Source organism: Syngnathoides biaculeatus, chromosome 19 (genome assembly GCF_019802595.1).
Source record: "Syngnathoides biaculeatus isolate LvHL_M chromosome 19, ASM1980259v1, whole genome shotgun sequence".
In the NCBI taxonomy this organism is placed as follows: domain Eukaryota; kingdom Metazoa; phylum Chordata; class Actinopteri; order Syngnathiformes; family Syngnathidae; genus Syngnathoides; species Syngnathoides biaculeatus.
In genome coordinates, this window is record NC_084658.1 from 17,702,697 (window position 1) to 17,721,826 (window position 19,130).

Sequence of the window (19,130 nt, forward strand, 5' to 3'; positions counted from 1 at the left end):
ACTTTGCATGCTGCAGTGCATTCCGGGACTCACGTTGCTTTGGGATATGATTTTCATTTTCATTTTCGATTCATTTTAACAAAAAGAGGTTCTTTAATTCATCAAACATGCTTTTAATCAATGGGCCACTTTGAATGTTTTTCCTTCCAAATATCAGAATCAAAATCTGAAGAATTCCAACTGAATTCTTCTCAAATATATCATTTGCCAAATGACAAATGATAAATATCGGACCATTTTTTGTTTTGGGGGGTGCTGCCAGTTCTCGCCTGTCACACGAGAGTGGCTGAAAAGTGCAAAACACTACAAAAAAACAAAGCGCAAGAACAAGAGCGCCCCCTGCCGCCGGCGCCAGAAAAGCGGAGAGGAAGAAAGGCGCTCTTGGTTGCCATCTAATCAATTGAATTGATTGCGTCTTTAAAAAAGCGCGGATGAATGACGTGGAATGAAAGCAAACTTTTCTCATGTCAAATTCTTGGGCGGGATTTCGGAAATAGTCCGTGAAAAGAAAAGAAAAGAAAAGAAACAACTTTCAAGAGCAAAAAGAGGGAGGATGACAACTGTATCGATCCCCAAGAATCGCTTTCCTCCTTGATTCTCAATCAGCTTCGACGGCAACAGCGCAAGCAGTCAAAGGGAGAAGAGGGCGCATGCTCACAAATGGATTATCGATCATTGAGCAGTGGCCAGTGGTCAAGAACTCGCTTGATGAAAAGTGCCCGGTAGGCTTCTTGTCACTTGTAACGTCAGCGGAGGTACAAAACGGCAAAACGGCAAATAAAACGTCCCCTTGGTCGTCAAATGACGTCGGCGCGGGGCGCCCGCTGCGGCCTCGCGGTGACGTCACGCTCCCGAGGGGGAATAATGGGCGGGGTCAAACTCCGGTCACGTGATCTGGCCAGCCGGCCCTTTGTGATGAGATCGGTCGAAGAAGAAGAAGAAGAAGAAGAAGAAGGAGGAGGAGAAGAAGGAGGAGGAGAAGAAGGAGAAAGAAAGAAAGAAAGAAAGAAAGAAAGAAAGAAAGAAACGAGAACGGCGACTCGAAGCGGGCGGTTCTTGCTTCTTGTCCGTCCGACGGGGCGGGATGGAGGCTGAGGCGCAGTCCGGTTTTTGAGAGGCCGGAGCCGGTTGGGGGTCGCCGTCCGTCCGTCCGTCCGTCCGTCCGTCGGCCTCGGTGCTGCTCATCCTCCTCCTCCTCCTCTTCGCCGTCGGCACCTTTGTTGCTCTCCGCCAGCCCAGCGCTTGCGGGACAAAAGCTCGTCCGACGCCCATCATGGCATCGACGTCGTCGTCGTTCCTGCTGCTGCTGCTGCTGCTGCTCCTTCCCGAGGTCTACGCGAGCGGAACTCCTCGAGGACGAGGACGGGGAAGAGGAAAAGGAGAAGGCGCGCTCGATTGCGGACCGGGAAAGAGCGACGAGTGTCCAGGTGAGACGCACGCGCACGCGCACGGGCGCAGGTCACCTCCCGTCATCGGTCTGCGTCGTCATGACAACCGACAAGCCTCAAGGTCAGCCGTCGACCGCTTTGGTGCCGTTTGGGACAAAATTGCACTCCGGACGTTTGACCTCTGAGCAAGGCAAAGAAAAATCCGCCGCTTGACAGGAAAAGGTCGCTCATTCACTTCCTGCGCGCGTCAGGTGGCGCGCAGGTCCCTTTGCCCATTAGAAAAAGAGCGCCAAGGTCACGACCCCTCCGACGTGGCCTTTTCCTCTTTGTTTCCAGACGCGTCCGTCAAGAAGAGCGACCTGCGCGTGTGCGACGCGGCCACGTGTCGTTTCGGCGGCACGTGCCGCGAGAGCGGCGCCGACATCAAGTGCGTTTGCCGCTTCCACGTAAGTCCGCTCGGCCGCTTCCGTCGCGCCGGCCTGCGGGGGTCAGTAGCGAGCCTGCGTGTGCGTTCCAGTGCCACAAGAAGTACGTTCCCGTGTGCGCGTCCGACGGCGACACGTACCAGAACGACTGCTTCCTGCGGCGAGCCGCCTGCAAGAAGCAGCGGGCCGTCGCCGTCGTCTCCGAGGGAGCCTGTCGCCACGGTAACGCACAACACGCACGGCGGCCCCCCCGCCCGGTCGCTCATTTGTTTACCCGTGTCGACCGGCAGATGGCGCTTCGGGATCCGGAGACGGAGGTACGCGCGCGCCACGCGGGAAGTGCCCTCAAGCGCGCGCAAGGAGACGGCAACTCGTTTCATGTGTTTAGATGACGAAGGTTCCGGCGGCAGGAAAACGTCCAAATGCGGAAACTGCAAGTTTGGCGCCGAGTGCGACGAAGACGCCGAGGACACGCTGTTAGTGCCCGCCCGCCCGCGCGCACGCAAACGCAGGTGAGCTGCTGACGGACTTTGGTGCGTGTGCGCGCAGCTGCATGTGCAACATCGTGTGCAACGGCCACAACGACAACCCGGTGTGCGGCGGCGACGGCGTGACGTACGAAACGCCGTGCCACGTGCGGGAGGCGTCGTGCCTCAAGCAGACCAAGATCGACATCCGCCACGTGGGCCGTTGCCAAGGTAACGGGACCGCAAAGCCTCCTCCTCGTGGTCTTTGTCAAATTCTAAATCTCCTGCAGACAAAAGCAGGAAGGACGACGGCGCCAAGATGAACCCGGACGTGTTCGGTAAGGGCGCTCGCTGGCGTTTGGGTCCTCGTCCTCGTCATCAACTCGCTGTTCTTCTTCTTCTTCTTTCAGGGGTTTCGAAAGCTGGCCAGGAGGAGGGGCTGGAGGAAGTCTCCGCCCCCTGCCCTCCAGACCACGCCCTCATTTGCACGTACGGCCAATGCGAGATGAGGGACGGCCGAGCCGCGTGCAGGTAACGGCTCGTCGCCGCCTCGCCTCGCCTCGCCTCACCGGTCGCGTGACGCTCGTGCGCTTTTTGGCCCGCGTCAGGTGCTCGCCGTCGTACGGCGGTCCTCGCTGCGACCAGCTGGTGGACTTCAACATCCTCTACGTGGTCCCCAGTGGCCAGAAGCTGCACTACGTCCTGATCGCCGGCATCATCGGCGCAGTCCAGATCGCCGTCATCGCGGCGCTCGTCATGTGCTTCGCCAGGTGAGGACGCCGCCGCCGCGCCTCTACGCAAAACGCGCTCAACTGATGGATAAAAGTAGCAGCGGTGGCGGGACGCGTACGGTTGAAGCCGGAAGTCCACATCCACGTTTCATTTTTCGTCTCAGTCTGAAGTCAAATCAGATGAAAGTTGGATCATCAAAATAATTTCATCATAAAGGGCGCGCCGTTTGGCCTTCGTGACCAACATATAAGGGGGCCGCGCCGAGAACACCGCCCCAACTGCGAAGCACGGAGATGGCAGCGTCACGTCGCGGGAACCGGGGCTCCTCATAAAATAGACGCCGTCGTGTAGAAAGAACGTTTGTGTGTTTTTGTCCCGCAGGAGGTGCAAGCAGGCCAAGCGAGGCCGCAGGAACAAGCAACATCTGGGCCACTTCCCGGCGGGGACGTCGTCCAGGATCATGTAGCCTAGCCTGGCCTAGCGAGCAGTCACCTGATCCACTTTTTTCCACGGACACTTTTGATAACTCCTCTTGTGGTGCCTCTCCCTTTTCTCGTTCGACTCCCGAGGGGCCTTATTGTTTATCTTTTTTTAAATTATTATTATTATTGTTCCTTTCCGCTGCGGAACATTTGAGAATCCTCCCGAGGCTCGAGCGCAGCTGAACTTTTTTTTGGGAAGGAAGCGCCGCATCGCATTTCAAACGTGGAACTTTTTCTAATTTTGTAAAGTTTTTGAATTCGCCGGCCCCAAAGGGACCGCGAGGCGTTTAGGGACCTACGTGTGATGCTGGCGACGCGCTGCAGGGGGCGCTCTCATCTCAATGTTTTGTTTTTTTTTTTTTTCTTGCACTGTCACATCTTCTTCTTGTCTTGACTTCCAAAGCAACAAATTCTCGCCTTTGTCCTTTCCAGAAAAAAAAAAAAAAAAAAACTTTGTTTTTCTTGATTTTTCTTCAAGATGCTGATGTCTTTTTTATTATTATTGTTTTTTTTTTTTTTTTTTTTTAATACTTAACGTTGGTACCAGGTGTTCATGTTGCTCGTTTTCATGTTCTAGATGAAGCGGCCACGACCGGTTCCGGACCGAACCGGACCGGGCCTTGGCCGCCCCGTAGCTGTTGCATGCCGCCGTGACGTGTCGCCGTGGTTACGATGTTGTAGAATTAAATCACCATGGTAACACTTGCTTTGCTTTGATTGGCTCCTTACATGAGTGCAGAAGCTCACCTCTCTGCCCCACGGGGAGGGGGGCCAAGATAATTTTAGGTACCAGCTGGTGTGGGAATCCCCCCCCCCCCCCATGTCAACATTCCCTTTGTATTCATCCTCACATTTTTATCAAGCTTGATGATGTCCGTCCACCTGGAGGGGGTCCAACATTCCAGACATTCGAGAACTTTCCCGTCCACTCGCCAGCGGGGTAAAGGTTGCGCCGATAGACGGACGCTCGGGGGCTTTCCGAGATGGGGGGGGGGGGGGGGGCGGGTCCGGGTACCAATGATTGGCTGTCCCATCTTTGCGGACGCAATTTAGAAAGAAAACGTTTCAATTTGCAAAACAAAGCGTATGAAGTCGGTGTCGGGACGAGTCGGCAAAGTGGCAATCGAATGTCACGGAAGGGCAGAATTGGACCTTCTTGTCAGAAGTGGCATCCGCACACAAGAAAACCAAAAAAGTGCGACTTTCCAATATTTCCCATTTCATCCGTGACCTCAACCAAGGAGGAAATTGGCATTTTTACAATTTTCATTTTATTAACCCGTTATTTGCTATTTTTTTTAATGATGAAAAAACAAAAAGCAATTGAGGGGAAGTGAGACGGGTGTGCGAAATTCAGGTTTGTAAAGACAAAACTGGTACCCGCAGACGGCCGCGTTGCGAGATTTGAATCGAGAAAGACGACTCGGCAAATCTGGGCGAGAAAGGCCCACTCCAGAGGAAAACGGGAACATTTGGGACGTCCAAGTCTGTTGAAAAATGGCCGCCAATCGTCCCGTTCGTTCAGTGTCGCAAACCCCCTCCCAACGCCTCATCCCTCATTTTGGAAACCGACTGTAAGCCGATCCCGTCCTCTTTTGAGCCGGCTGGGCGGAGCCTGTCAGCGCCCCTACCGTCTCCTCCTTTTCTCAGCCATTTGAGAGCGAAAGCGGCATGCAGGCGGACAGCTCGGCGCGCGGCGGCGGCGGCGCCGAGGACGCGGCCGGCGTGGCTTCCCTGCTGGAGCGCGTGGCCGGCCTGCTGGACGGCGTGCAGGCCACGCAGCGCCGCATGGACGAGCGCCAGCTGGAGCTGGAGAGCGCCGTGGGCGACATCCGCGCCGGCGTCCTCAAGCTCGCCGCCGAGCGGGCCGGCGACGCCGACGTCCTGGAGAAGCTTCTGGAGAAGACGCGCAAGGTCAGCAGACACGTCAAGGACGTGCGCGTGCGCCTGGAGAACCAGAACCTGCGCGTCAAGAAGGTGGAGGCCACGCAGGGAGACCTCCTGGCCAAGAACAAGTTCCGAGTGGTCATCTACCAGGTGAGGAGGGACGGGCGCGGCTCAGAGGTCGGGGGGTGTCTTGGCCCGCTCCACCAAAACCCCTTCGCCCCGATTGGCTCACATTCAAAATGACGCCAGACCAGTTTGTTAGCAACGCGCGACTCCCCGGTAACCCGATCGGCGATATGTTTAGCTGCGCCGACAGCTGCCGTTCGCTATTTAGGGAGGCGGGATCAAGAAGGCGGGAGCGCCGCAAACTTCTTCTTCTGCACTCCCAAGTCGCAAAAAAGGAAACCGAGGCAGGAAAAGTAAGAGAGGGCTCGCGTCGCGTAACCATAAACACGCAGGCGCGTTCAAAGAAAATATTTCAAATCATAAAAACCTGACGTCTCCATTTTGAAGCCACATCGCGGTTGAAAAGGGATCCGCCGTGCGCGTTGTGGTCTTTCAGGGCGAGCAGGAAGTGCGGAGCGCCGCGCCGGCCGACGCCGACGACGAAGGCGAGTCCCTCAAGGCGGCGCTCCCTCCAGATTCGGACGACGACGAGTACATGGTGGTGGAGGAGGCCGACCCGGCGGCGGCGGCGGCGGCCGGGCGTCACAAGAAGAAGGCGGGCCTGACGCGCATGGAGAGCCTGAAGGCCGCCTTCTCGCGGGAGAACATGAGCCGCACCCGCGACAGCCTGGGCACCAAAGTCAACAAACTGGGCGAGCGCATCGTCACGGCCGAGCGGCGCCAGAAGATCCGCCAGTCGGGCGAGCGGCTCAAGGAGACCCTCGCCAAGAACGTCCTGAAGAAGGAGAGGACTGTGGCCGAGGGCCAGGAAGGAGCCGACCCCGCCGCCGCTGCCGCCGAGGGGGGGGCCGCGCCCGTGCCGCCGCCCAAGGGCCGTCGCGCCGGCGCCGCCCCGCCGGCGGAGGAGGAGGTGCCCGTCTACGACATGAAGCGGCTGTCGTAGCCGCCGACGGGTGTGCGTGCGGGTGACCCGGAACAAGATGGCGGCCGGCGCTGTCGCGTGAGACTTTGGCCAATAAAATCGGACCTGAAAGAAACGAGAAGCTTTTTAAGTCTGGAAGGGGGAACCGAAAAAAAAAAAAAAAAAAAATTCAAAATCGATCGTCTCCATTGGGAAGGACGACGATTTGCCATCATTTATTAAGCGTGCCAAGAACATTTGGTGATCATCTACATATTTGTCATCTCATTAAAATCAATCAACTAATTGCAAACTCATATTTATCAGTGGCAGTGATTCAGATCGTCATCATCATCAATTAGTTTTTCACTAGTCACTGATAATAATCCTAAACGACATCATTAAAAATATTATGAACAATCATCATAAACTAAATCGCAACCACGAACCAAACAACAACATCAACAAATCACAAAGGAACCACGCGTTGCCACGGAAACAACAACGAGAACAACTTTCATGACGCTCGTCCCGTCCCGCTAAAAGTAACGTTGGTGGCGGGTCCTGCGGGTGACCTTTGACATCCTTTGGTCTTCTTCGCCGTCCGCCTGCCCGAGGTCAAAGTGCTTCGTGGGCCGCCCGCCGGCGTTTAGGCCACGGCGGGGATGAAGTACTGCAGGGAAACGTCGTCGTGAAGCAGGATCAGGTGCAGCACCCTCTGGTGGCCGATGTCTGCGGGACAAGGGCGGCGGGGGGGGGGGGGGTCACACCAGTCCCGGGAAATGTCAGGCCCCCCCTTCAAAAAAAAAAAAAAAAACCCACATTACTTCTGTCCCATTTAGTCCCGAGTAATAATGTTCTTGGCCACCTGGGGGCGCCGTTGACGAGTCGTAACCATCCCCGCTCATCAGAACGGCACTAATATCTGACGCCTCGACACCGACTATTTTTGCAGCTTTGTCCACATTTGGCCACGCCCCAAAGGGTCACAGCGCTGCTGGGGGGGGGGGGCGCCGTGAAAAAACGTACAGGCCCCCCATTTTCATTTTCGAAAAACTGTTCACGCAGTGGAGCAACCGAGTTGAGCCGACATTTTAACTAACATTTCCGCCGACGCCTTGATTTGCGTGATACCGCCCCCACGTGGCCAAAGCGCACGCAGCACAAGCCTCGGTCGGCCTCCTCTTCACGTTCTTAAGAATGCCGACGTCGAACTCGGCACGCTCACCATCTTGTGGCCAAATCTAAAAGGGGACCCGCTCGTATGCTGCTGTTCAAACCAAAACCACCGGGGGGTGACGTACGATGAGATTTTACGCACTAGGTGGCGACGTAGATGCACTTACTGCACACGGCCCTGCTGGGGTTGACCTGCTGACCCGCCAGGAACTGCTGCAGCTTCCTGATGTCCACGCGCGCCTGCGCCACGGCGTCCGGGTCGCGCCGCCGCCCGCCATCTTGGGAGGCGGGGTCACCTGCGGGCGGGAGAAGGGTCAAGCCCGGTCGCGCGACCTGCGACCGGTCGGAGCACTTTTACCCCAATGAGGATTTCCCAGGTCTCTGAAGTGGGTGGCGACGGACACGAGGTCCGTCTCGATCTTCAGGGTCATCTCGCCGCTCAGGTTGGCCTCGACCACCTCGCACGCACACAAAGACGCGTCAGCGCGCACACAGACACGCAAACGCCGACACGACATTGCGCCGGTACCAGGAAGTTGGAGAGGTTCTTCATCCTGTCCACGACGTTCCTCATGGTCTTGAGAGGCGGCAGGCAGACGCTCACCTGAAGGTCAACGACACGTGTGACGGGAGCGGAAGGCCCGCACGGGCGCGGCGCGCACTCACGTCGAAGTCGGGCACGCCGGGCTCGTCGAACTCGCACCACAGCCGTCGGGGGACCACGTCCACGGGGACGTCGTGCGTGACCACGCGGCTGACGCTCGTCGCGGTCGGCTGCGAGGACGCACGGTGATGACATCATTCGCGCGCATTTCTCTGAAGCTTTCAAATCATCGAAGCTAATCTGCCTTTGCCCGTCTATGGCGTTTCGCACGCGAACAGAAGCCCCGGCTTCGGTTGAACGTTTTAGCGTTCCGGCGTAATCCCCGCGTTGGCCATTCAATATTCGCCACTGACCAGCTCGGCGACGACGGTGAGGCAGGGGCAGTGCTTCTTGGTCAGCTTGACTTTGACGCTTTTGGCGTTCTGGACTGTCCTGAGCGCGCGAAAGATGTTCTCCGGCGTCACCTCCAGACAAATCTCGTTGTCCCGGGCGCTCACGCCCTCCAACTGGTACTCATCAAAGATGTTGGCCTGAGGGGCGGGACACACGCACGCACGCACGCACGCACGTGAGAGGTCGCGACGGGCCGGGAGACGACCCCGGGCCCCGACGGCGCTCGCTACCTGGGCCAGCTCGCACCAAACGGCCACGCCGCCGTTGGCCACTTTGCCGCAGAGGATGAAGAAGAGACGGTCGGCCGCCAGGCGCAGCACGCACGTCTTGGTCAGCTTGGAGATGGTGCTCACAACTCCTGCAACGGCGGTCAGGTGAAGCAGAAACTCATTTTAGCGCTCAGGGGGGAAATTCAAATGTCAAATCCGCCTTCACAGAGAGGAACTTTGTTGTTTTTGACAATTAAAGCAGATTTGTTTTTTGATTGGAAATCTTGCATATAGGCGCAACGTCAGAAGCCGGTTCCGAGGTCTGGTTTCCTTGTTCTTCTGCATTACGGCGACAGATTTAAGTGCACGTTGTTCGTTGACTCGTTTAAATGTGGTCAACCACAGCAGAGTCGAAGATGGCAACGAGCACAAATTGTGTTTTGACTTACTTACTGCTTGAATGGGTCGTGACAGTTTAACAGTTTACGTGTTTCATCGAAACTTATTTCGACGCCGAGGAAACCGATTTTGGTTGTTCTCGCTCAAAGTAACAAAAGTGCGGTCGAGCCAGGAGACAAAGCAAAAGAGGCGAACGAACGCGAAGCTACATTGGAGGTTGAAATGATGAGTTAGCCGCCCTCAAAGTGCGCTCACGAGTGAAATGGCTGAGACAGGCCACGTCGACAATCTTGCCCCGAAACTTCATGTCCAACTCGCACTGCAAAACGTCCACAAAGACGACTCGGAGGAGCGCCAACGCGTCGACGGCGTCAAATCGAAAGCGAGGAGCCAACGTCCGTTCCGTCCTCGTTAAAGGTCCGCCGGAAGCGCCAACGGTAGCAAATGGTGTCACACGCTCATACGTCCCGCACGACACGGCGACTCCAAAACTCGTTGCCGATCGCTATGAATGTTTTTATGCATCCCTTTATCCCTTTTCTTAGCCGCTTATCCTCACGGGGGTTCCGGGAATCTCAGCTGAACTGGTCGCCGGCCAGTCACATAGAAATCAATATTGTTGTTGTTATTCATTTGTTTCTCTTTTACTTCAAGTTAAAACTACAGATTTGTTTTTTTACAAACCCCCCCCCAAAAAAAAAAAAAAAATAATAAAAAATACTCCCAACTCAATGAAAACCTTTTCACAGGACGGGCAACGTTTTGTGGGAATCACGGGAGTTTTTTTTTTTTTTTTTGTCTCACGTAATACAGCCCCAGTACATTATTTATTGTTTGAATTGGAACAATTGATAAGTGAGCCCCCACACGAGGGCGCTGCGACATCGCAGTTTTTTTTTTTTTCTTCTTCCAGATGCTTCCAACACCGTTACGAACGTCGTCCATCGTAATCATCATTGACGCAAATCCTTCTTCAGGTCGATGAAGGGCTTCAAAGGGCGTGGAGGTCAACGGTTGACGTTCTGGAATGCGACGGCGCGACGTCGTCACCGCGGGCTTCCCGACTCCACTGGCGTCGGGAAGGTCGTCAGTGTCGTCTCGTGCGACGTTTTGCAGTCGCTTTTGACAAATTCTCAGCACGAGTTCTGCAAAAGATTCTCAGAAGTTGAGCGGAACGCGACCTTCGTCTGACTTTCCTCCCTCGTGAAGGAGGCGAGTCAGGATATCGAAGAGGCGCCGGTGGACATCCCGCCCGGCGCCTCCTCCGACGCCGGACTCAGAACACTCCCGGACCGCCCTCTGCAGCTCCACCTGCTCCGACGCGCCAGACGGAGAAGAAGATGAAGCGGGCGCAAGAAGGAAAGAAGAAGGAAAAAGACGATGAAGACGGAGGGACGGACCTGCAGGGGGAGCCCCGCTTTGGCGCCCAGCAACGTGGGAGAAAACCACAGCCCGAAGATCTTCTGGCAAATCACCTGTTTGACAACGAGAAGGACGAGGAGGAGGAGGAGGAGGAGAGGAGGAGGAGGAGGAGGAGGAGGAGGAGGAGGAGGAGGAGGAGGAGGTGAGACGCGCCGCCGGCCTCCCCTGGCCGAACCGAGGGTCCGTCCGTTCGACCTGCAGGTTGGTGTTCGCGCGGCGGCGGCGGCAGCGTCGTGCGCCGAGGTCGCAGGACGACGCGCAGTCGAAGAAGCCGCAGTCGTCGTCGCCGCCGCACTCGCGGTCCAGCATCTCCTCCATCTTGGGCTGGAAGAAGGCCATGTCCACGTCGATGGCCACCACCTGGACCACGGACAAAAGTCGGCCGAATATTTTGGGGCGTGTGCAAAAGGAGCGAGTAAAAGAAAGGCGGGAAAGGTCAAGGGCATCTTTTAGCTCAACGCTGACCGTCAGATCCGTCCGGATGGCAAAGTTCTCGGGCTTGACGTCACACAGATGAACTTTGTGCGCAAAGTCGTCGTCGAAGTGTCGCACCATGTCCAGGAAGCTGAGGGCGATGCGGTGGACCCGCGACCCCCGGCCCCCCTCCCCCTCGTCCCCGTCCGCAGAGAAGACGTCCCGGTCCCACGCGTGGCCCGCCGACAACCACTCCACGGCGTAGAAGTGTCCGCAGGAGCCCACCACCTTGGCCACGTGCGCGCTCAGGTCCTGCAGAACCCTGCGCGACGCCGAGAGGGAAAGGTCAGAGGTCAAAGGCCGAGACGGCGGCCGGCGCCGGCGGGAACCACCTGAGGAAGGCGTACTCGTCCTGCTGCAGCAGAGACCACAGAGACGTCAGCTCGGCTCGGGTGTAGATCTTCCGGTCCGAGGGGCGCAGCTTCGGCGGGGAACCGGCGCCTCCTTCCTCGTCCTGGTCCCGGTCCCGGTCCCGGTCCCCCTCGGCCTGACCGCCATAACGGCATTTGCAAAAGATCTTTTGGGAACGTTAGCCGAAAACTCAATCCGCCGGTTTCGGGCTCAGGCCGGGGCAAAAAAAAAATCGAGCCGAGACGAGCGCGGCGGCCGACGTACCTCCGGCGCGGCGCGCAGGACGACGTCCAGCGGAGACGCGTCGCCTGCTGCGTCCTGCCGCCGCGTAACGGACACAAAGGGTTAGCTGACTTTTTCCTCTTCACGTGGTCCTTCTTCTTCTTTTTGGTGCACCTGGTAGTCCAGAGGTCCCAGAGGCCGGTAGGAGGACAAGTTCTCCAGCTCGGACTTGAGGACGACGGGCCGCCCCCTCCAGCGGACCTCCATCACCTTCTTGCCGCTCTGGTAGTAGAGGCAGCGCTTGTACTCCACCAGGCCGCCCACGCACAGGTCGGCGCACATGTCGCCCGCCGCCAGTCCCGCCGCAAAGTCGCCGCACTGGCCCGCAAAACAAAAGAAGAAGCGCAAAGAGAAGCGGCGGCGGCGGGGTCAAGGTCGTGTGGGCGGAGTCCTTCGCTCCCCCACCTCCAGAAAAGTACTCGCGCTGCTTTTACGTTACGGTACTGGACTCTTTCTTTTTTCTTGTATTTGAAAACAGACATCTGTACTCTCCGACTTCATCAAAGGTTTGACGCCGGCCGGCTTTTAAAGGAGGACGTCAGCGAGAGCTTGACGGGGAAGCTTCCGGAAGGACGAGCCCCGCCGTCGGGTGCTACTCGTCCGGACTTGGGTGTCAAGCGGTTTGCCCGGCCCTCCTCGGCGGGCTGCGTAACTAGCAAGGAATGTCCGAGACGCGCGCCGGCTGCCGCCATTGTGCCCTAAAGCGAGCTCGTCGAGCGCTCCGCGGGACAAAAACCTCAGACGGGCCTCCTGACGTCCGGTCAGCCGGGAGCAGCGCACCCAACAAACCGTTTGGGAAACTCTGGAAGATTCCAACAGGATAAAAATGACTTGGCGATGGTTCTGCTGCGCTGATTACAAATCCAAATCAATGAAAGATTATCTGTTAGTCTATCTCAAAGTGCCTTGCGAAGCTGGATTGAATCCACAAAGTGCTTGAGACCCCCTCCCAGCCTTAACCAGTGAAAAACCTACTTGACGAATAGACACGTCAATGGGAGGATAGGGTTGGATTCTACTTGAGGGACTGAAGCCGTTGATAGTCCTCAAAATGTGGATCACGTTGGTCACATTGAGTCCGAGAGAAGAAAAACCTGGAGTGGGAGCGGGAACGATCGTGAGGTGCAGTGAGGATGGGGGGGGGGGGGGGGGGGAAGAAAAAAAAAGAAGAAGAAGAAGAAGAAGCAGCGAGGACGAGTCGTCACGGCCGCGTGTTGGTGTTGCCTTTGGATCTTCGCGCTGATCTCGTCGCTGGTTTGGGATTTTCTTCTCTTGGTCTTCATAAGCGTGGACAAATAAACGGCGCGTTTACCCACAATGCATTGAGGACTCACCAGGCGACGCAGGATCTCCTCGCCGGCGGCGTCGGTGCACGCGTCGGACGGGGAGTCGGCCCGGGGGAGGAGCGCCGGGCCGCCGAGCAGCAACCGCGAGGCCGACCACGCCAGCAGCAGCGCCAGCGTCAGGCGGCAACAGCGAACGCCGACCCTCGACATCGGCGACTGAGGCCTCAACACGCGCTCGATAATTCAATCGTTTCTGACAAAGGTAGACGCCAAAGTGATATTTTGAAAGGTTAGAACTTGCGTTTTGCCTCCAAACGTTTCCGTTTCAAAGCTAACGCCAAAACGGAACCGCCAAGATGCCGATCCATCCGTCGATTACATTTGCATTCGTCCGGGCGTCTGCGACCGGAGGAACCGGAGACCGAGTCGGACTCTGCCGCTGTGTTCCCCATCGAGTCGACGCGGGCCACTGGATCTCTTCATCTGGTCATGGCGCGGCGCGGCGCGGCGCTTCGCTTCCGAGAAGATCGGGACGGGCGGGGGTGGGGGACCAAAGAGAAGCGGGAGGAGTTCCGATCGGGGGGGGGGCCCTCGCAGCTGTGACCTCCGCCCGGGCCGTGAAAAAAAGGAGCGGAAAAGTTTGCTCGTGAGAAGAGTTGAGGCGTTCCGGACGAGGAGCGCTCCTCGGATGTGTGGGAGCGTCTCAAGACCCCCCCCCCCGACTCTTGCCCTCGCTACGCTTTGGAATGCCGCAGCTTCGTTTTGTCGGCATGTGCGCGCTCAGGCACGCCCGTGTGAAGGTTGGCTCGCCCTCCCTGCAGCTTCTTTGCATTCTTCATGTTTTTGTGACGCCCCACGCTGCAGGTGAAGGGTTAACGTGGGGGGGCTTGCCCCTTCCCCAAAAACAACACCCCACTCCACTCTCCCCCCTCCTCTTGTTACTTGCATCGACAAGTCTTTGGTGAGGTTCAGCCCCCCCAACAGACTAATTACCCCCCCCCCCGCCCCAGTTGCCAAGAATAACAGGAGCAGAAGGCTGAGGCGGCTCGCAAGCCCGCAACATTTCATTCTTTTTGTTGTCGTTGTTTTCCTTCAATGACGTTGATGCAATAAGGCGGGCGGGGGTGGGGTGGGGTGGGGGGGGGGGGGGCCAAGAGGCAACCGTTCGGTACGTCGCGACCAGTCGGGGGCCACCCCCTAACTGATCAACACTCCGTGTGCCCTGCGATTGCCTGGCGACCAGTTCGGGGTGTACCCCGCCTCCTGCCCCTTGACATCTGGGATTGGCCCCAGCGCTCCCGCGACCCCCGTGAGGATAAGCGGCTAAGGAAATGGATGGATGGATGGATGGCTGGATGGATAATATCACGCACAAAACAGTTTGAGCACCATAACACGCGATAAAGGCAACACGCAAGACAAACGGTATAATAGACCGTGGAAAGAAAATGTACACAAAGAAAACTGCACACATTGCGAAGAGTGCGAGGTAATTGAAACAAAATTAATAAGTGGCACTTTTGTCATGTGATCTCCGTTTGAGAGTTCAACTCAGAAAAGAAAGTTTGGAAACAAGTTGGATGATGTCTGAATATCATGGAATTTAATAATATCGTCAGAAAAAGAAGCTTCAACATTCGTGAAATTGTTCATGTTGTGACGGGAATGATTTTTGATATGGCGACCCCTGACCTCATTCCGCCCTCGGCACACGATGATTGACAGACTCGTGCGTCCAATCACAGAGCGGATAGAGGCATCGACCAACGAGGACGCGGAGAGGCGGAGGGGGCGGGGCCCACCGCCACAAAAAAAAACAAAACAAAACAAAACATTTGCGGGGTTACGAAGGGTTGAGGCGGAACCAGATATTTACTTTCACAATAAAATCACGCGCGCCTGTGTTTCCTTGACTTCAACGTTACTTTGAAAGTTCAAAGCGGACAAGGTCGCCGGCAGGACAAAATTTGGAGTATAGGTGCGACGTCCCGCTCCGGGAAAAGTTCAACATCCACCAAATCGAGTTTCTCCAGCCAGACTGACTTCCGTCCTCGCGCAAAGAGCCAAAATGGCGGAAGAAGAAGAGCAGCGCGACAGCCCGGAAAGCACAAACAAATACTTCACGCTGGACGACATCAGCAAGCAGAACTCCTTCAAGTCCACTTGGATCGTCATCCGCCACAAAGTCTATGACGTCACAAAATTCCTCGAAGAGGTGAGCGCCGCCAACGCGAACCAACAATAAAACGTGACAACGACAAACGTTCAAATTTTTAGGGGGGCAAAAAAAACATCAACACAAGTGCGAGTTGCCAAAGTAACACAAGAACAAAAGTACAACTGTGTGTGTGTGTATTATGTCCTCTCACACACGTCGATACAATGTGTGTGTGCGCGTTCGCAATCAATTTGCGGGGACCGGGGTTCGAACCCAGGCCTCCGCGGTGCAGAGTTTGCGTGTTCTCGGAGAAGCGTCACGAAAGGTCGCCTGAGTGAAGAATTCCGAGATGTTTGTTTCATACAGCAGGAATTGGGAACATTATAATACAATAATATCAGAGATTCATCTTTTGATGGTTGGGGGGCAGACCTTCGGCGAAGGACGTCGGGCGATGCGCGAGGTCGCCCGAGGCGCTTTGCGTGTTTGCCTTTCGATAAGCTTTATCAAAAGGCGTTTTTACGACGCGTTCAATGTCCGCCGGCAGCACCCCGGGGGGGAGGAAGTCCTGCGGGAGCACGCGGGCGGCGACGCCACCGAGTGCTTCGAGGACGTGGGCCACTCCGGCGACGCCCGCAACGTGGCCGCCCAGATGCTGATCGGGGAGCTGCACCCGGTACGTGCGCGCCCGCAAAAAAAAAAAAAAAAAAAAAAAATGACGCGCCGTCTGCTTTGCTTTCTTTGTGTGTGCGCAGGACGACAGAGAGAAAGTGGCCAAGCCTTCGGTAAGGGGGGTTGGCCCCCGCCGCCGCCGCCGCCGCCGCTGTAGGATGACAAAAATGTGCAACTTTGCAATTTCATCGTGCTCTTTGCTTCTTTTCTCATGACCCCCCCCCCCCACCCTGGCCCCCCCTTTAGTCTGCAGAAGTGAATTCTTCCCACGGCAGGAACGCAAACGTTCAGTATCACGTGGATAAATTCGCAAAAGTCAACACTTCAGTTTGTCTTCTTTCGAAAGCTTGATTGCTTTGTTATTATTATTATTATTATTCCACTATGAAAAGCAAAGACCTCGACAGGTCGACAGGACTTGCAAACCGATTCAAATTCTAACGCGATACTGAACCTGGTTTTGCTTTCCGCGGCAGAGTCGATGCCGGCTCCGGCTCCGGCTCTACGTGCTTCCGTCAGCAACCGGCTTGTGTTCATGTACTCGTTCTTTCAACTACTTGATGATTTTTTTTTTTTTTTTCCCACAGAGAAATATTCATTTTTTTTGCTATGCGCTATCACATTTAAAAGTGTTGCTTTGATGCCATCTTGTGGCACCTCGGTTACAAGGAACTACGTTCCGCCGAGTTGAGGAGCTTCGTGACAAAAACAAAATCGATCCACTCGATTGCAACGCGGTGAACGACGTGTTTGGTCTTCATTGAAAGGAAAAAAAAATGAGGCGTTTGACGTTTGCTTTGCAGGAAAGTTTGGCGAAAACTTTGGAGGAGGAGCCGAGGTACGTACACGCGTGCGCACCTGCGCACACACACACACACACACACACACACACACGCAGCTTACCTGTTGTGGTACTTGCAGCTGCTGGCCCAACTGGTTGGTTCCGGCCGCGGTGGCCGCCGCGGTCACGCTGATGTATCGCATGTACACGGCCGACGGCGAGCCGTGACGTCGTCGCCGCGTACGGCGGCCCGGGTCTCCTCCCGTCGGGCTCTCGAGGTCGGGGGTCGGTCGCGCTTGAAACGGGGCCGGAGGCGTGGCCCGTCTCGGTCGGGTGACCTCGGCGCACAATGGTGGAATTCAAACAAATGAAATCGTTCCTTTTTTTTTTTCCAATGAAAAATCACAAACCGATTTAGACAACTTGAGATTTGTAACTTTTACTGAAGGGTACACTGTTATCCAGTAGAGGGCGCCATTTCAGTCAATAAAAGTGAATGAAACGTGTACAGCGGTGCCCCGACCCGTGACTTTTGTGCATTTCAGTTCACATCAATGATAAACACAAATGATTAATATCTACAAATAAATTCCATGAAAGCAAAAGTTGCACTCGAGTCAAGGACCTGCTGCACGGTCCCAAGTTTCGATTTTCGGGAAAATGGACAAGCGGTGTCGACCGTGAGCTGGGCTGGCCCGCTTTCGTCACAAATATGAAATGGATGCAAATACTACTGATGTTGACACGTCAAAGCAAAGTCGTCGAACGTGCGTGTTTGCGTGACGTCACAGCCGACGTGGAGTGACGCACGGGGGGGGGGGCGGTGTCATCAACTGAAGCTGAAGATGAATGCAACTTTTCCATTTTGCAATAAACATGTATGATCACCAAATGTGATGTTTGAAAGATGTTGACTTTTTTTTTTCCACTGTCAAAAGTTTTTGTGTTTTGTCACTTAATATTTTTTTACACTTTTCAATACCTTGTAACAAGAGCACTGATTATTAAATATATGCATCAAAAAAAATGTGTTTTCGTGATGTCGTCCATGAGACCAAATCACCAAAAGTTTAACGGCAGCCGGCGGCGACCCCGTACGGTGGCCGAGAGAGGTCACAACGATCGCAAAAGCAAACGAGATCATTCCGAGTCTTTATCTGCCGCGCCTCGGGAACCGATCCAATTCCCTTCGACTGGGCCATCGACCAACTACAACACATTCACTCAACATGACGTCATGCATGCATTTTGTGTTTTAGTTGGATCGCAAACATTTTCAGCAGGGGGGCACAAGACTGCAGTAATGGTTGGTGGACGAGATGCCCGACCTGCCGGGTGGAACTAAAGCACTAACCCCCCCCCCCCCCCCCCCCCCTCCTCATGCTTCCGACAACGAGGCGCTCCAAAATGGCCTATCTGGGGGACAAATGCATTTTCGGGGTGGCAAGTTGCTCCCAAATATTTCCAAAAGCAGTTCGGGGCCATTTTCAGCAATGATGTTGATGTTTTTCTGGTGTACTTCCCACACAACTGGTCCAAAGTTGAAGCACGTTTGAAAACGTTTCAGACGTGCAGCAGGTGCGCCGTTGTGTTTGTGTGTGTGTGTGTGTGTGGGGGGGGGGTGTTTGGCAAGGGAGGGGGCTGGGGGGGCTCCCGTATACAAGCGGGCCCCAGCGCGGACTCTGACCGGCGCCGCGTGCAGCAGCAGCAGCAGCAGCACACCGAGAGACCGTCCTGGCGGGTTGCGGGTTTCGGGTTCCGGTCCCGGTCAGCCCCGCCGCTCCGCTCCACGCCGCCATGGAGAACCACGACCGCGAAGAACTCGACGAAGAACTGGACGACGAGGTGGACGCGCGTCAGCTGGAGCGGCGCATGAGCGACAGGCGGCGGGCCCGGTCCCTCCCCGCCTGCCCCGCGGCCTCGCTGCTGCTGCGGAAACGGGTCCAGTTCGCGGACTCTCTGGGGCTGAGTCTGGCCAGCGTCAAACACTTCAGCGCGCTCGAGGAGCCGCACGTGCCCGCCAAGGTGGTCTCGGCGCACGCGACGGGGGGGCTTCAGGCGCAGGCGCAGGCGCAGGCGCAGCCGGGGGGAGGCCGCCTGGTGGCCTGCTTCGCCGAGCCCGCGGACCCGGACTCTCGGGTTCGGGTCCTGCGCGTGTGCCTGGAGCGTCTGACCGTCACGCACTTCGACGTGCGCGGCCACGTGCGCGTGCTCTGCGGGTGCGCGCGCAGAGACGTGGGCGTGCGCTACACCTTCAACGAGTGGCTCTCTCACGTGGACGCGCAGGCGCTGCAGCTGCCGGGCGACGGGGGCGCGCGCTACGCCTTCACGCTCTACACGCCCCCCTCGATGGAGGCGGGGGCCGCGGTCCACATGGCCGTCTACCTGCGCTCGGACGAGGGCGACTTCTGGGACAACAACGGCGGACGCAACTTCACGCTGCGGTACCGGCCCGGCGCCACTTGAGCTGCTTTTTCCTCATCCGCGGGATCACGTGACGACGAGCTCAAAC

The 19,130-nt window shown here is 56.3% G+C and overlaps 6 protein-coding genes across 10 annotated transcripts; 4 read left to right on the forward strand and 2 right to left on the reverse strand.

Annotated features, from left to right (window-relative positions):
- The first annotated feature begins 1,120 nt into the window (after window positions 1–1,120).
- LOC133492575 (tomoregulin-1-like) lies at window positions 1,121–3,916 on the forward strand. Its single transcript, XM_061804964.1, has 10 exons — window positions 1,121–1,427; window positions 1,725–1,834; window positions 1,906–2,035; window positions 2,104–2,130; window positions 2,202–2,289; window positions 2,363–2,511; window positions 2,571–2,618; window positions 2,691–2,811; window positions 2,889–3,050; window positions 3,394–3,916. The coding sequence occupies exons 1-10, from the start codon at window positions 1,274–1,276 to the stop codon at window positions 3,476–3,478; spliced, it is 1,074 nt and encodes a 357-aa protein (XP_061660948.1). The 5' UTR covers window positions 1,121–1,273; the 3' UTR covers window positions 3,479–3,916.
- A 569-nt stretch (window positions 3,917–4,485) lies between these two features.
- cavin4b (caveolae associated protein 4b) lies at window positions 4,486–6,450 on the forward strand. Its single transcript, XM_061804961.1, has 2 exons — window positions 4,486–5,531; window positions 5,944–6,450. The coding sequence occupies exons 1-2, from the start codon at window positions 5,166–5,168 to the stop codon at window positions 6,448–6,450; spliced, it is 873 nt and encodes a 290-aa protein (XP_061660945.1). The 5' UTR covers window positions 4,486–5,165.
- Window positions 6,396–9,699, reverse strand: hus1 (HUS1 checkpoint clamp component). Of its 3 annotated transcripts, XR_009792695.1 has the most exons (9): window positions 9,448–9,699; window positions 8,815–8,942; window positions 8,545–8,721; window positions 8,254–8,361; window positions 8,117–8,191; window positions 7,946–8,045; window positions 7,755–7,883; window positions 6,984–7,140; window positions 6,396–6,534 (listed from the first exon to the last, which is right to left on the reverse strand). XR_009792695.1 is itself a non-coding variant. In XM_061804962.1 (8 exons), the coding sequence occupies exons 1-8, from the start codon at window positions 9,497–9,499 to the stop codon at window positions 7,058–7,060; spliced, it is 852 nt and encodes a 283-aa protein (XP_061660946.1). In that variant the 5' UTR covers window positions 9,500–9,698; the 3' UTR covers window positions 6,612–7,057. The 3 variants fall into 3 exon arrangements, 2 of the variants coding, with proteins under 2 accessions (XP_061660946.1, XP_061660947.1); XM_061804962.1 differs by lacking the exon at window positions 6,396–6,534 and having other exon boundaries at window positions 6,612–7,140; window positions 9,448–9,698; XM_061804963.1 differs by lacking the exon at window positions 6,396–6,534 and having other exon boundaries at window positions 7,067–7,204; window positions 9,448–9,698.
- Window positions 9,700–9,924: 225 nt separating this feature from the next.
- Window positions 9,925–13,716, reverse strand: dipk1c (divergent protein kinase domain 1C). Of its 3 annotated transcripts, none has more exons than XM_061804958.1 (9): window positions 13,387–13,716; window positions 13,056–13,260; window positions 11,836–12,039; window positions 11,704–11,757; window positions 11,436–11,605; window positions 11,080–11,350; window positions 10,810–10,974; window positions 10,593–10,667; window positions 9,925–10,503 (listed from the first exon to the last, which is right to left on the reverse strand). In XM_061804958.1, the coding sequence occupies exons 2-9, from the start codon at window positions 13,215–13,217 to the stop codon at window positions 10,351–10,353; spliced, it is 1,254 nt and encodes a 417-aa protein (XP_061660942.1). In that variant the 5' UTR covers window positions 13,218–13,260; window positions 13,387–13,716; the 3' UTR covers window positions 9,925–10,350. The 3 variants fall into 3 exon arrangements, with proteins under 3 accessions (XP_061660942.1, XP_061660941.1, XP_061660943.1); XM_061804957.1 differs by having other exon boundaries at window positions 9,938–10,503; window positions 11,421–11,605; window positions 13,387–13,701; XM_061804959.1 differs by having other exon boundaries at window positions 9,938–10,503; window positions 11,421–11,575; window positions 13,387–13,697.
- Window positions 13,717–14,596: 880 nt separating this feature from the next.
- Window positions 14,597–17,612, forward strand: LOC133492746 (cytochrome b5). Its single transcript, XM_061805357.1, has 5 exons — window positions 14,597–15,222; window positions 15,713–15,841; window positions 15,921–15,950; window positions 16,641–16,675; window positions 16,759–17,612. Exons 1-5 carry the CDS (start codon window positions 15,076–15,078, stop codon window positions 16,844–16,846), a joined length of 429 nt encoding a protein of 142 aa, XP_061661341.1. The 5' UTR covers window positions 14,597–15,075; the 3' UTR covers window positions 16,847–17,612.
- Window positions 17,613–18,021: 409 nt separating this feature from the next.
- Window positions 18,022–19,092, forward strand: ppp1r3g (protein phosphatase 1 regulatory subunit 3G). The gene has a single exon (XM_061805356.1). The coding sequence runs from the start codon at window positions 18,416–18,418 to the stop codon at window positions 19,082–19,084; it is 669 nt and encodes a 222-aa protein (XP_061661340.1). The 5' UTR covers window positions 18,022–18,415; the 3' UTR covers window positions 19,085–19,092.
- Window positions 19,093–19,130: the final 38 nt, after the last annotated feature.

What these genes read in the sequence shown, in the direction of transcription:
- hus1 (XM_061804962.1), bottom strand. Translation starts at nt 9,499, where the DNA reads ATGAAGTTTCGGGGCAAGATTGTCGACGTGGCCTGTCTCAGCCATTTC. An exon ending in AGAACCTCTCCAACTTCCTG is followed by an intron (nt 8,046 to 8,116) that starts GTACCGGCGCAA and finishes TGTGCGTGCGAG; the next exon opens with GTGGTCGAGGCCAACCTGAG. An exon ending in CCCCAGCAGGGCCGTGTGCA is followed by an intron (nt 7,141 to 7,754) that starts GTAAGTGCATCT and finishes CTTGTCCCGCAG; the next exon opens with ACATCGGCCACCAGAGGGTG.
- LOC133492746 (XM_061805357.1), top strand. Translation starts at nt 15,076, where the DNA reads ATGGCGGAAGAAGAAGAGCAGCGCGACAGCCCGGAAAGCACAAACAAA. An exon ending in TCACAAAATTCCTCGAAGAG is followed by an intron (nt 15,223 to 15,712) that starts GTGAGCGCCGCC and finishes GTCCGCCGGCAG; the next exon opens with CACCCCGGGGGGGAGGAAGT. An exon ending in TGATCGGGGAGCTGCACCCG is followed by an intron (nt 15,842 to 15,920) that starts GTACGTGCGCGC and finishes GTGTGTGCGCAG; the next exon opens with GACGACAGAGAGAAAGTGGC.
- cavin4b (XM_061804961.1), top strand. Translation starts at nt 5,166, where the DNA reads ATGCAGGCGGACAGCTCGGCGCGCGGCGGCGGCGGCGCCGAGGACGCG. An exon ending in TCCGAGTGGTCATCTACCAG is followed by an intron (nt 5,532 to 5,943) that starts GTGAGGAGGGAC and finishes GTGGTCTTTCAG; the next exon opens with GGCGAGCAGGAAGTGCGGAG.
- dipk1c (XM_061804957.1), bottom strand. Translation starts at nt 13,217, where the DNA reads ATGTCGAGGGTCGGCGTTCGCTGTTGCCGCCTGACGCTGGCGCTGCTG. An exon ending in AGGAGATCCTGCGTCGCCTG is followed by an intron (nt 12,040 to 13,055) that starts GTGAGTCCTCAA and finishes TTTGCGGGCCAG; the next exon opens with TGCGGCGACTTTGCGGCGGG. An exon ending in TCCTGCGCGCCGCGCCGGAG is followed by an intron (nt 11,606 to 11,703) that starts GTACGTCGGCCG and finishes CGTTCCCAAAAG; the next exon opens with ATCTTTTGCAAATGCCGTTA.
- ppp1r3g (XM_061805356.1), top strand. Translation starts at nt 18,416, where the DNA reads ATGGAGAACCACGACCGCGAAGAACTCGACGAAGAACTGGACGACGAG.
- LOC133492575 (XM_061804964.1), top strand. Translation starts at nt 1,274, where the DNA reads ATGGCATCGACGTCGTCGTCGTTCCTGCTGCTGCTGCTGCTGCTGCTC. An exon ending in CGAGGGAGCCTGTCGCCACG is followed by an intron (nt 2,036 to 2,103) that starts GTAACGCACAAC and finishes GTCGACCGGCAG; the next exon opens with ATGGCGCTTCGGGATCCGGA. An exon ending in TTCGGGATCCGGAGACGGAG is followed by an intron (nt 2,131 to 2,201) that starts GTACGCGCGCGC and finishes TCATGTGTTTAG; the next exon opens with ATGACGAAGGTTCCGGCGGC.